We start from the raw sequence: 12,388 nt of genomic DNA on the forward strand, positions 1-12,388 counted from the left end.
GGAAAAAAAAAAAAATGTTTTACTTTTTTTTTTTTTTTTTCACAATTTTTGTTATTTTAGCCCCAATTTTTTTTTATTTTCACAAGGGTAAGAACAGAAAATGGACCCTGAAATTTGTTTCCCAATTTTTTGAGTATGCCAATACCCCATATATGGTGGGAAAACTACTGTTAGGTACCATGGCAGGGCTCGGAAGGGAAGGAGCATCGTTTGACTTTTTGAACACAAAAATGGCTGGAATCGAGAATAGACAGCATGTTGCATTTGGAAAGCCCCGGATGTGCCTAAACAGTGGAAACCTCTACAAACGGACCCAATTTTGGAAACTCAAAAAAATATATATCATCTTTCCAAGAAAAATGTCACCCATATGTGGGGAAAACTACTGTTTGGGTGCATGGCAGGGCTTGGAAGGGAAGGAGCATCCTTTTTAGTATTTGAATGCAAAAATGGCAGGAATCAAGAGCGGCCGCCATGTCACATTAGGAGAGCCTATGTGCCTAAACAGTGGAAACCCCCCGCAACAGACCCTATTTTGGAAACAAGACCCCCTCAAGAAATTTATCTTGAAGTATAGTGAACACCTTGAAGCCTTTAGGTGCTTCACAGAAGTTAAAGTAGAGCCAAGAAAAAAAAAATATGTATCTAATTTTACCCACAAAAATGTTATTAGCCCCAAGTTTTTATTTTCACAAGGGTAACAGGAGAAAATGGACCCCAAAACTTGTTGTACGATTTCTCCTGTGTAAACAGATACCCCATATGTGTGGGAAAACTACTGCTTTGTGCAAGGCAGAGCTTTGAATGGAAGGAGCATCATTTAACTTTTGAAGCAGAAAATTTGCTGGAATAGATAGCGGATGCCATGTCTCATTTGCAGAACCACTGATGTGCCAAAACAGTGGAAACCCAACACAAGTGACCCCATTTTGAAAACTAGACCCCTCAAGGAATTTATCTAGATATGTGGCAAGCACATTGAAACAAGGAAAGCAAGAGAAGAATGGACCTCAAAATTTGCTGTGCAATTTATCATGAGCACACCGATACCCCATGTGTGAAAATTACTTTGAGGCACAGTGGAAAGCTCAGAAGGGAAGAGAGGGGTCATATTGCATTTCAGATTTTGTTGGAATGGTTTGGATGGTGCCATGTTACATTGGCAGAGCCCCTGGGGGGCCAAAACAGCAGGAACCCCCATGAATAACTATATTTTATGAACTACATCCCTCAATAAATTCATCTAGGGGTGCAGTGAGCATCTTGACACCACATGTGCATCACAGAATTTTATATCATTGGGTGGTGAAGAAAGAAAGACTAATTACATTTTACTACTAAAATATTATTTTAATGGCTTTCTTTTCCAATTTTTGGGAGGCAGAATTTAAAACCAGAAATTCAGAAATTATATTTAGATTTTTTTTATGCCTTTTCGCGTCATGTAAAATTTGTAAGCCAACTGTATTCTTCGGGTTAGTGCAATTATAGCGATACCCTATATTTTTTTTTTTAATGTTTTGTCATAATAAAACCTAATTTTACAGAAAAAAAAATTATTTTTGTATTGCTTTATTCTGAGAGCTATAGCATATTCATTTTTCCACTGATAAGCCACCATACAGCTCAATTTTTTGCGGAACAAGATTGATATCTATGTTGCCTTTTGAATATGCGTTTGTTCTTCAGTTGGTCAAGAATAGTGATGAGCAAATATACTCGTTACTCGAGATTTCCCCGAGTATGCTTGGGTGTCCTCCGAGTATTGTTTAGTGCTTGGAGATTTAGCTTTCATCACCGCAGCTGAATGATTTACATCTGTTAGCCAGCATAAGTACATGTGGGGGTTGCCTGGATGCTAGGGAATCCCCACATGTTATCAAGCTGGTCAAGATGTAAATCATTCAGCTGAGGTGATGAAAACAATCTCCGAGCACTAAAAAATACTCAGAGGACACCCGAGCGTGCTCGGGAAATCTCGAGTAACGAGTATATTCGCTCATCACTAGTCAAGAACCATGCACTATTGTCATACAAGTCAAACATTGATTTTTTTGATATTTTTGAATGGCTGATATGTGCCTCTTACATTAGCTCCTACAGATTGTCTGCTATCTTTGCAAGACAGTGATGCAGGGTCATTGTTTGCTTAATATGTTGATTGACTATTGTATGGGTCCTGTGGCTTGTTGAATTTTTTTTAATTTTGAATAAACCACCATTAATTCCTTCACTATGTTTGGCTTTGAATTGGTTAGCAGCGCAAACATAATCCACAAATCTTCCTTTATAAAACATTCCTGTTATGGTCGCGTGTCAACCTGTGGATCTGCAGCAGCTGGCATATACACCCTTTCACTACACCACGATCAGGTGAGCAGTTCTTTCCTAATACGACACTTGTAAATCGTGAGATAAGACCCTATCTGCGCTTTTCTTTTTCCTGCAAGTTTTTATTACATCTTCCCCTTGACATGTGGATGATGGCTTGAAGGACAACAGTTGTGAACTACATAAAAGGTGATTTGCCTCTTTAACAAGACATCCAAAGAGCCAAGAGATCTAAAGATCAAAATAACCAGAGACTCCTTCCAAAACCACAGCCAGGAACACTCTGCAATACAGCATCCAAGACACCATGGCTCCATCACAAGGGACACATATTTGACATTCTACAGGATGCAAGCTTATTGGACCATGGCTGAAAATAAAAAATACAGATCTGCTCCATTGACCACCATTGAGCCTCATGGATATGGTTGCGAAAGCTAGGAATGGAACTCACCGGTCACCTGGCTTGTACCTTAATGGACTGCCAGTTTCCTAAGCTTCTCCTTACCTCTGTGCGTGCCACAGGAGGGGGTCGTTGGCCCAGGAAGCTCTGAAATCACAGTTGCTCTTATCTTGGCGAGTCAGCAGAAAAGGTGAGACTCAGTAACTTGCAGTCTTGAGTATTTTGCTTTGACAGTTCTATGTGTATTTGCCTGTTTTGTGGTTCAATAACGTCTTGCCACACTGTTTTACCCTCACCCTGTTTTGTCTGGGTAGTGTTATGCGCAAGGTAAAATGAGAGCGAGTGTTCGGTGGGATGAGCCCTGGTCCATCCGGTCTTGAGTCAGCGGACCAGAGCACCTGCTGACCTCCGTGTCTCCACAGGGACATTCAGCAATTGCCAGAGATGGCAGGGCATAAACCCAAATCTGGGACTGTCCACTGTACCCATGACAGTTAGGACTAGAGAGGAGTATCGATTTACGGGACTCCAGTTCAGCATGCAGATCAGTGGTGACGGGATGGGAGACTGCGCATCTTTTACATTCTAATTGACTATCAGTGAAGTCGTCAATGCTCGTTTCATGACACAAACATGAATAAGCGGAAAAAGCAATCAAATGGGAGAGCGGGTGGAAGTAGGAAACCGCTGTCGGTTCCTGGCAATGGCAGCATAGAGATACAAAAGATTAAATCACTTTGAGAACCACTCCACAAGTCTCTGCGTATGAGTGGCTCACTGGTAGTACAGGCCCATCCAGTCCGGCCCTGTTTCTACATGATGATGTAACCCATGTACACCATTTACTGATGCTCAAAAATAGTTTAATCACTGATGTACGGATTGTTATGATTACAGGGTCACCAAATATGTCAGTGTAATTTGTTGACTTATGAGGTTATTTTTTATATTTAAAAAAAAAAGCACATTAAAAATGACAATATTTTAAGTGTTTAGCTTTTCTTTTGTAATTTTATAGGATAAAAACAGGGATTTTTGTGTACTCACCACAAAGTCCTTTTCTCCGAGCCACTCATTGGGGGGGGGGGGGGGGGGTTGAGGACACAGGACTGTGGGTGCATGCTGCTGCCACTAAGAGGGGACAGGGCTTTTGTCCAGCTGTAAGCCTGGCTTCAGAAGGGGGTACATGAAGGTGACACTCCCATGTTCCCGTCTGTTGCTGGTGCAGGGAGAGCGGTGCCCTGAAGAGACCCTTTGCACATATATATATGTATATATATCTGAAGGCCAGACCCATGTGCCTCCTATGGACACCAAGCATGAACTGGTTCGGGCTGGAGCCAGTGTTAGGTGTATACTGTAGAGGAGGAGCTAATTTTTCTATATTCACTTAGTGTCAGCCTCCTAGTGGCAGCAGCAACCCACAGTCCTGTGTCCCCCCCAATGAGGTGAAGGAGAAAGTCTTATTCTCCCTCTAGACTACAGAAACAAATAAATACTCTGCCGTGTACAATGTATCAGCACAATCTGCCTGTAGAGTCAGAGCCTTCAATACAGATCGACTACACAAAAAAAAAAAAGTGTATGTTTAACATTTGCCCATTTTGCTACTCTATATTTTTTTTTTGCAGTGTACTGATATATCCTGCAATACAGTGGCCACACGACACTTAGGGCCTCTGACTAATTGACCCCTCTACTCACTTCAGGTTTATATGCTAAAACAGGAGGCAAAAAGCACTATGTAACTGCAGCCGAATATTATAATTTTCTGCAAGCATTGCAGCCTGTGAGCTGTTTGTTTCATTAGAGTTCACATGTCCAGATATCACCCATTTGTAACGGATCCACCAGCAATCAGTTACCTAAAGAAAAAAATAAAATAAAATTTGTACAGAATTTTTGCTTGGCCAAAATGAGCAGACTGCAATTGGATTTTTTTATTTATTATTTTTAAATTGGGGGATTATGGAAAACTGGCGAAAGTCATCAGTTTTTCTTCCATTTGAAACAGATTTGTGTTTTTTTTTGCTTACTGGATCTGTTTCAATGAAATTACTGGAATATGAACAGCCTTAGAGATAGCCAACTTCAACGATCATCTTATCGTATAAGATAAAGGTCAGTCATTTAGATGACTGGCGATTCATGGACTACAGACTGCTGGAGTTCACCACAACAAGCACTGCTTGGTACCAGCTGGCTCTCCTTTCTAGCTCATACATGGTGGACCCCTTCTTTAGAATGGGTTTGTGCAGGTCCATCACATCCCAGAAAGACGTAGGAAGGTGTTCTGGGGAATGGTGTCCCATGGGTACTTCCTGGACTAGCAATGCTGGCATAGGAGAGTACAGGAGATCATGATGGACCAGTGGAAAATGAGGAAGGCTGTAATAAAAAGGCACCTATTGGTGAGATGTATTGACCTTGTATGATATGGTTACCTATTGGACTCACAGTTCAGTGTGATTGGTTCTGATGTCATATTGGAATGAACTGAACTTTAAGGCTATGTACAGTACCATGTAAACCTATGGAAAACAAAATCTGCAGTGCACATGCTGCAGAAAACCACACGAAAACGCAGCGGTTTATATTCTGTAGCATGTCAATTCGTTGTGCCGTTTACACCTGCTCTTCAATAAGAATCCTCAGGTGTAAAACCGCAGGTGGAACCCGCACAAAAGACGCGGTAAATCCGCAGTGCGGTTTTCCTGTGGATTTACCAAAATCAGTGAGGAAAAATCCGCATACCATTCCGCAGCGTGTGCACATACCCTAAAAGATCAGGTATCCTATCTGCTTGCTCATATAGTCTCAATCCCCTGATGACGCCAGTTTGTCTGGTGAAACAGGTCGGCGAGGCTTAAGATTACATTTTGTAGTGAAAGGTGTATGGTTAATACAGCAATATGAGACAGTAGGTTGTGGCCGCACCAAAAGCAATCGCGATACCATAATAGGGCGATTGATAAGAATCGGACACTTAATCTAGTGGTAACTACAGTCATGACCAAAAGTTTTGAGAATGACACCAAAATTATATTTTCACATGATCTGCTGCCCTCTGGTTTTTATTAGTGTTTGTCTGATGTTTATATCACATACAGAAATATAATTGCAATCATATTATGAGTACCAATAGGTTATATTGACAGTTAGAATGAGTTAATGCAGCAAGTCAATATTTGCAGTGTTGACCCTTCTTCAAGACCTCTGCAATTCTCCCTGGCATGCTCTCAATCAACTTCTGGACCAAATCCTGACTGATAGCAGTCCATTCTTGCATAATCAATGCTTGCATTTTGCCTGAATTTGTTGTTTTTTGTTTGTCCACCCGTCTCTTGATGATTGAGCACAAGTTCTCAATGGGATTAAGATCTGGGGAGTTTCCAGGCCATGGACCCAAAATCTCTATGTTTTGTTCCATGAGCCATTTAGTTATCACCCTTGCTTTATGGCAAGGTGCTCCATCATGCTGGAAAAGGCATTGTTGGGCGCCAAACTGCTATTGGACTGTTGGGAGAAGTTGCTCTTGGAGGACATTCTGGTACCATTCTTTATTCATGGCTGTGTTTTTAGGCAAGACTGAGTGAGCCGATTCCCTTGGCTGAGAAGCAACCCCACACATGAATGGTTTCCGGATGCTTTACAGTTGGCATGAGACAAGACTGGTGGTAGCGCTCACCTCTTCTTCTCCGAATAAGCTGTTTTCCAGATGTCCCAAACAATCGAAAAGGGGATTCATCAGAGAAAATGACTTTGCCCCAGTCCTCACCAGTCCACTCCCTGTACCTTTTGCAGAATATCAGTCGGTCCCTGATGTTTTTTCCGGAGAGAAGGGGCTTCTTTGCTGCCCTCCTTGAAACCAGGCCTTGCTCAAAGAGTCTCCGCCTCACAGTGCGTGCAGAAGCACTCACACCAGCCTGCTGCCATTCCTGAGCAAGCTCGGCACTGCTGGTAGTCCGATCCCGCAGCTGAAACAGTTTTAAGATACGGTCCTGGCGCTTGCTGGTCTTTCTTGGGCGCCCTGGAGCCTTTTTGACAACAATGGAAGCTCTCTCCTTGAAGTTCTTGATGATGCGATAGATTGTTGACTGAGGTGCAATCTTTGTAGCTGCGATACTCTTCCCTGTTAGGCCATTTTTGTGCAGTGCAATGATGGCTGCACATGTTTCTTTAGAGATAACCATGGTTAACTGAAGAGAAACAATGATACCAAGCACCAGCCTCCTTTTAAAGTGTCCAGTGATGTCATTCTTACTTAATCATGACTGATTGATCGCCAGCCCTGTCCTCATCAACACCCACACCTGTGTTAATGGATCAATCACTAAAACGATGTTAGCGGTTCCTTTTAAGGCAGGACTGCAATGATGTTGAAATGTGTTTTGGGGGTTAAAGTTCATTTTCTGGGCAAATATTGACTTTGCAAGTACAGTAATTGCTGTTAAGCTGATCACTCTGACATTCAGGAGTATATGCAAATTGCCATTAGAAAAAATTAAGCAGTAGACTTTGGAAAAATTAATATTTGTCTTTCTCAAAATTTTTGTCCATGACTGTACAATGGTATAATACCCATTTCTCTCATTTATATTAGTGTCCAGGAACACACGCTTTTTAGATAAGTTAAGTTATTTTAAGTCTATAATTAGGGATTTCTTGACTTTTGGCAATTTGTGATTAATTGTAATTGCCCTACGCAGACTGTGGACAGCATTTATTTGCCTACTGCCAAGTACAGGCCCACCTGGCATTTGCCAGAATTGCCAGATGGCCAGTCCGGGCCTGTTTGTACATGATGTAACCCATGTACCTGATATTATATAAAGCCTCAAGCATCACTTGTCTGATTACACGATCATACAGGTTTTAATATATGGGAGGAAAGACATTTTTGGCCCTAAAACTCATGGCTGATTGCATTTGACACAAAAACGCAGACTGAGCAGTGAGCGCGCTGCGCCATCAACTGCGAAGAGGACAGAATTAGCCAATCCCTTGGGGAATACAGAATTTACAGTCTTTCATGTCCACGTACAGGTGCTAATAAGTAAACCTCAAAATTCTGATCCTTCCGGCAAATTTTTTTTTTCTGCAAAATTTGAAAATTACTCAGAAAGAAAAAAAAAAAAAAAAAAAAAAAAAAAGGAGAAGAGGGCCAAATACAAATAAAAATAGTTTTATTTTCTTTAGACAAAACATTTTAAAAATCCACCATTTCCAAAGGCACAATCATTCAGGTATATACAGAAGTCTATGTAACAAAGTAGAATTTCTCAGTTTACATTAATTTGTGCACATAGAAAAAAAAAACAAAAAAAAAAACGGAAAATACAGCAGATCTATTAACCAAGAATCCCAATCCTGAGGAGATATTGAATCATGATCGCTGTCGCACACATGCACATGACTGGCGATAGACTGAACACCTCCCATTTGTAATACTCAAATCCATAATCATGGAAGATTTCCAATCAGGCTGCACTCCAGCGATCAGGAAATAGCCGTGGATTCTCGCTGGGTCCTAAAAGATGTGTTCTAATCACGCAGATAAATCCACGTGTTCACTGAACCATAGGGATTTACTTAGTCAATAGATTCTATTGTGGAAATTGTTGCTGAGACTAGGGTCTCCGCTGCACATTGTAAACCTGCACCGTGGATGAGATTACGCTGCGTCAAATAGGAGCACAGTGGGCAAGGGGTTTCCATAAATCGGCTGGGGAGGTTCCGCAGTAGTCCTACTTCATGTGAAGCAGAGCTGAAGTAACAGAATTCTGGTGATCTTTGGCATCATTAATAGCCATCTCTATATCAATTGGTTCATCAGAACGTAGATTTATTTTTCGGGGGGGGGGGGGGGGGGGCGATTTATTGATCAAGCTACATGTGAAGTGTGAGGAGAGGTCACAAGGCAGATTATAAAGGGTCTGCCAATTCTGCAGAACCAGCACCAATCTTGTTCATGGCAGTATCTGGTGTTGTAGGTTACACAAACTTTTTTTTTTTAGAAAAACAGACTTTAGCCTTTAAGGGGTTGTCCATGGTTAGAATAAACTATAGTTTTAAAACACACATGTTAAATGAACCTATAAATACCTAACATTTGGTTACAGTCTTCCCCACAGCGGGTAAACCTTGCCCCATAACAATTGTAGAGTACCAGCTTTACACAATTGTACGGAACAGTGGGTGCAAAATATGGGGACCCGACACCAACTGTTAGGAAGCAGTCCGAAGAAATAAATAGGAGGAAGACGCCTTTATAGACCAACATCTCAAACTTACGGTGGCCCAGCCTCATTCCAGTGAGCAAACCTTAGCTGCAATACCACATAAAACCCACAGCGGCGCCGTTTATGGAAGAAAGCAAACCAGATTTCTAGTCTCATTCACCTCTTAACCATAAAGACCATCACCAAGTTACAAGTACAAGAACATAAAAAGGAGTTTAACATGAAAGGAGGTGATCTTAATGTGCACACCAATACACCCATTGTGGTTAGTATCAGATCAACACCATTTATACTTTTCGGTTACGCTATGAGACATCAGGTCCATGAGTAGGCCACTAAGAAAGCATCCAACTAGGCATGTAAGTGTCAATGCTACCCTGCTGTCAATCCAATGACTGTACAGCTACCTGCAGGAGGACCAACATTATCAGCATCATTGAGGCCAAGATCGGTCCTGCAGAATACGAGTAGTGCAAAGTAAGCAGACTTCTCAGAAGAGCACTTAGAGTGGTATACATTGCAGATGGGCATCGGGTTAGGATAAATACGCGGGCACTGGTTACAGTGGAGCCGTCCACACAAGTGCCCCACTACAGAAACATGGATTCCTGCTAGAGCTTGCCACTCGCTCTACTCTGTCTAGTCTGTTGGCGCTCATATTTCACAGAAATTATAAGAAAAATCAGGAGGGTTACAGCCTGGATGGCAGCCAGTAGGAAGAAATAATAGTTCAAATGGCATTTATTGATGTTCCCTGCAGAAAAAAAAAAGAAAATTAGATTTTATTATGGACGTTCTGTAATGGCAAAACACAATGTCAATCAAGTAACACTACACTGTTGATAGGAAGCTCTATCAGGGTTACTTACCGTACCGATTCACAGCCTTAGAAGGAACCTGTTTATTCACGTGGCCCAAGTCACAGGCAGTAGCAGGGCCAGACTGCACAATTGCAGCCAGGTAGGCTTTCCACTGAAACGCTCTGGCATTAGGGAAAACATAACTAGAAGATCCAGTCCTGGACCGTAGCCAGAGACCAGACTAGCCCGCCACAGCCCCAGGTAACAGACACGCGCATCCCATGTATGTACGTGGGGAGAGACCGGTCAGGTGCATGGAGATGTGACTAGTCTGGCACTGCCCCTGGTCAGATTTTCCTAAAGCCACCGCATGCATGCGCATCACCTAGAGCGGCACTGGAAGAAGCCAGACGGAGGTAGTGATGGACTAGTCTCATCACTGGCTATGGCCCCCGGCTGGACCCTCTAGACGTTTGTCAATCGCCAGAGCATTTCAGAAAATGTATACCTGGCAGTAACCGTGCAGCAAGGCTCTGAAGCATACTGCCCATGGGTGGCATAGATCAGCCAACCGGTTCCCTTTACACGGCAAAACCTAAGTTGGTATCCAAAACCAGAAGAGAGACTAGGCCACTAGTCTCAGCCTGCAGTACTGGAGGAATTGGTGACAAGTTTTCCCTTACCAATCTAAGGGCAGCATATAATGGGGGACTTCAGCAGTGTGAAACTTTCCAGGCTACTTGCTGTAGTTTTGGCATCACAGGTTTTAGCTCCTGCTCCTCTCCATGAGGAGTTCTGTATAACCCTGACAACCATTAACTGGCAGCTATGTCTATGCATAGGGCGAGTAGAAAACTGGCAGTCAGTGGGGTCGTGTATAGCTCAAGAATATTGAGAACCACCTAGCAGAGTTCAGATGTGAGCTGCAACAGAAAATGCAGTGGTCTCTCAAAACTACAGCAAACAACCCCACAAGTGTCCCAGGATCTTTACTCCTACACCCTGCAGATCTCGGAAGGGGCAGCAAAAAGCTGGTGACAGGTTCCCTTTGGATTGAAAGACAAACTTCAGTTTCAAATCCACCGTGACTTGTGCCAATAGTTACATAAGCTAAGCAGTAGCAATTCTGCATATCTTTCCATGGTTATTTTGGAAGCTTATGGACTTTTTGCCCCCAAAATTTGATTAAATCACAACATGAAAACGTTCACCCTTTTAGATTTGTTTTACGATAGAAATGGTAATATACGATTTGTTATTGGAGGTCAGGTTTCTATAGGTCACATCACCCCTAGAGGTTAGGATAAAGAGACCGGTGGGGAACAAGGGCAACATTACTAATCAACCTGCAGAAGGCAAGTAAACCATAAGAAAAAAAAAGTAAATAAAAAAAAAAAAAAAAAGTTTACACTAAAAGGGGGGGGGGGGGGGGGGGGGGTAGGGGGGAGAAAGTGACAGCTGTTCACTTGTGAATATGTCATGGTATATTAAAATCAGGGATCCAGCGGATCAGAGACTGGTACATGATATAAAGGTTATATTTACAGTAGTAGCTAAAAGGATAGTTGTGGGCAATGCAAGTACAGGTACACCGAAAGGAGAACTGCACACAAGCAGCAGCAGAGTCGGCCATTGCTAGTGACTAACCTAGGTCTGCGTGACTGCTCATCCAGCCGATAGAAGGCAACGAGACCAAGACAAGTAGCCCAGAACCTACAAACGATCCAATACCGGAAAAGAAGAAGAAGAGTCCCATAATGGCGCTCTGCATGGTTTTAGGTGCCGCTGAGTAAGCAAACTCCAGACCTGAGGACAAAGAAGCAGAACATTAATAGAGAACGCCATACATTTACCTGGACACTTGCCAGATACCAGACTACACAAGCCCCTTTATGGCCAGTGCTCAGTACTGTACTGCTGCAGGTTCTCAGCCAAGGTCATTTAGAACAGCTGTAGAAGTAACAAGACAGACTTGTTACATAGATCCATTCCCAGGTATGGATAGAAAAACAGCTGTACCAAAATATTAGGTGCGAGCCAGGCTTAAGTCATTTCCCATGAGTCCCAGCTTTGGCTAATAGGTAAATGACCACACACAGTCACTATGTTGGGTGCAAGGGTCATGTTATCCACTATAGGAAGTTTGGGGACTCACCAGGTCTGATCATAGATCCTGCTACTGGCTTGTTTTGGTGAATTATTGAACAATAAACAGCTGAAGACAATTGGCATCCATGATATAGGAATGCTGGGTGCGTCTGTTGTATGCATTGTATCTAGCTTACTGAACGATGGTCAGACTCCCAGGATCTACAGATCAGTCAAGTGACTTGTACTCGGGTACAATAAAAAGGGAATCTGACAGCAGGTTTTGCTACATAATCTGAGAGCAGCATAACATTGGGCAAGAAACCCCGATTCCAGGGATGTGTCACTTACTGGGCTGTTATAATCATTACCTGTTTTGCTTAATGTAGACAGAGCTCAGAAAGCTGAACCCTGTATAAACCTGCTCACTGACTGGCAGGTTCCCCTCTACACTGTGCATGGTCAGCAAGCTGCCAGTCAGTGGAGGGGGCCACATACATTAGCCTGACTGCAGTGATAAGCTC

The 12,388-nt window shown here is 42.6% G+C and overlaps 1 protein-coding gene across 1 annotated transcript in view; it reads right to left on the reverse strand.

Annotated features, from left to right (window-relative positions):
* Positions 1-8,599: 8,599 nt before the first annotated feature.
* The window catches only part of SLC15A4 (solute carrier family 15 member 4), a 38,310-nt gene continuing 34,521 nt past the window's right edge, over positions 8,600-12,388 (reverse strand). Inside the window, exons 7-8 of the mRNA XM_077293270.1 lie at positions 11,424-11,582; positions 8,600-9,730 (exon numbers count right to left, since the gene is read on the reverse strand). Of these exons, the coding sequence (XP_077149385.1) occupies positions 9,588-9,730; positions 11,424-11,582 (302 nt within the window). The 3' untranslated portion in view covers positions 8,600-9,587. The remainder of the gene's footprint in view (positions 9,731-11,423; positions 11,583-12,388) is intronic.

The sequence above is a fragment of the Ranitomeya variabilis genome, chromosome 1 (genome assembly GCF_051348905.1).
Source record: "Ranitomeya variabilis isolate aRanVar5 chromosome 1, aRanVar5.hap1, whole genome shotgun sequence".
NCBI classification, from domain to species: domain Eukaryota; kingdom Metazoa; phylum Chordata; class Amphibia; order Anura; family Dendrobatidae; genus Ranitomeya; species Ranitomeya variabilis.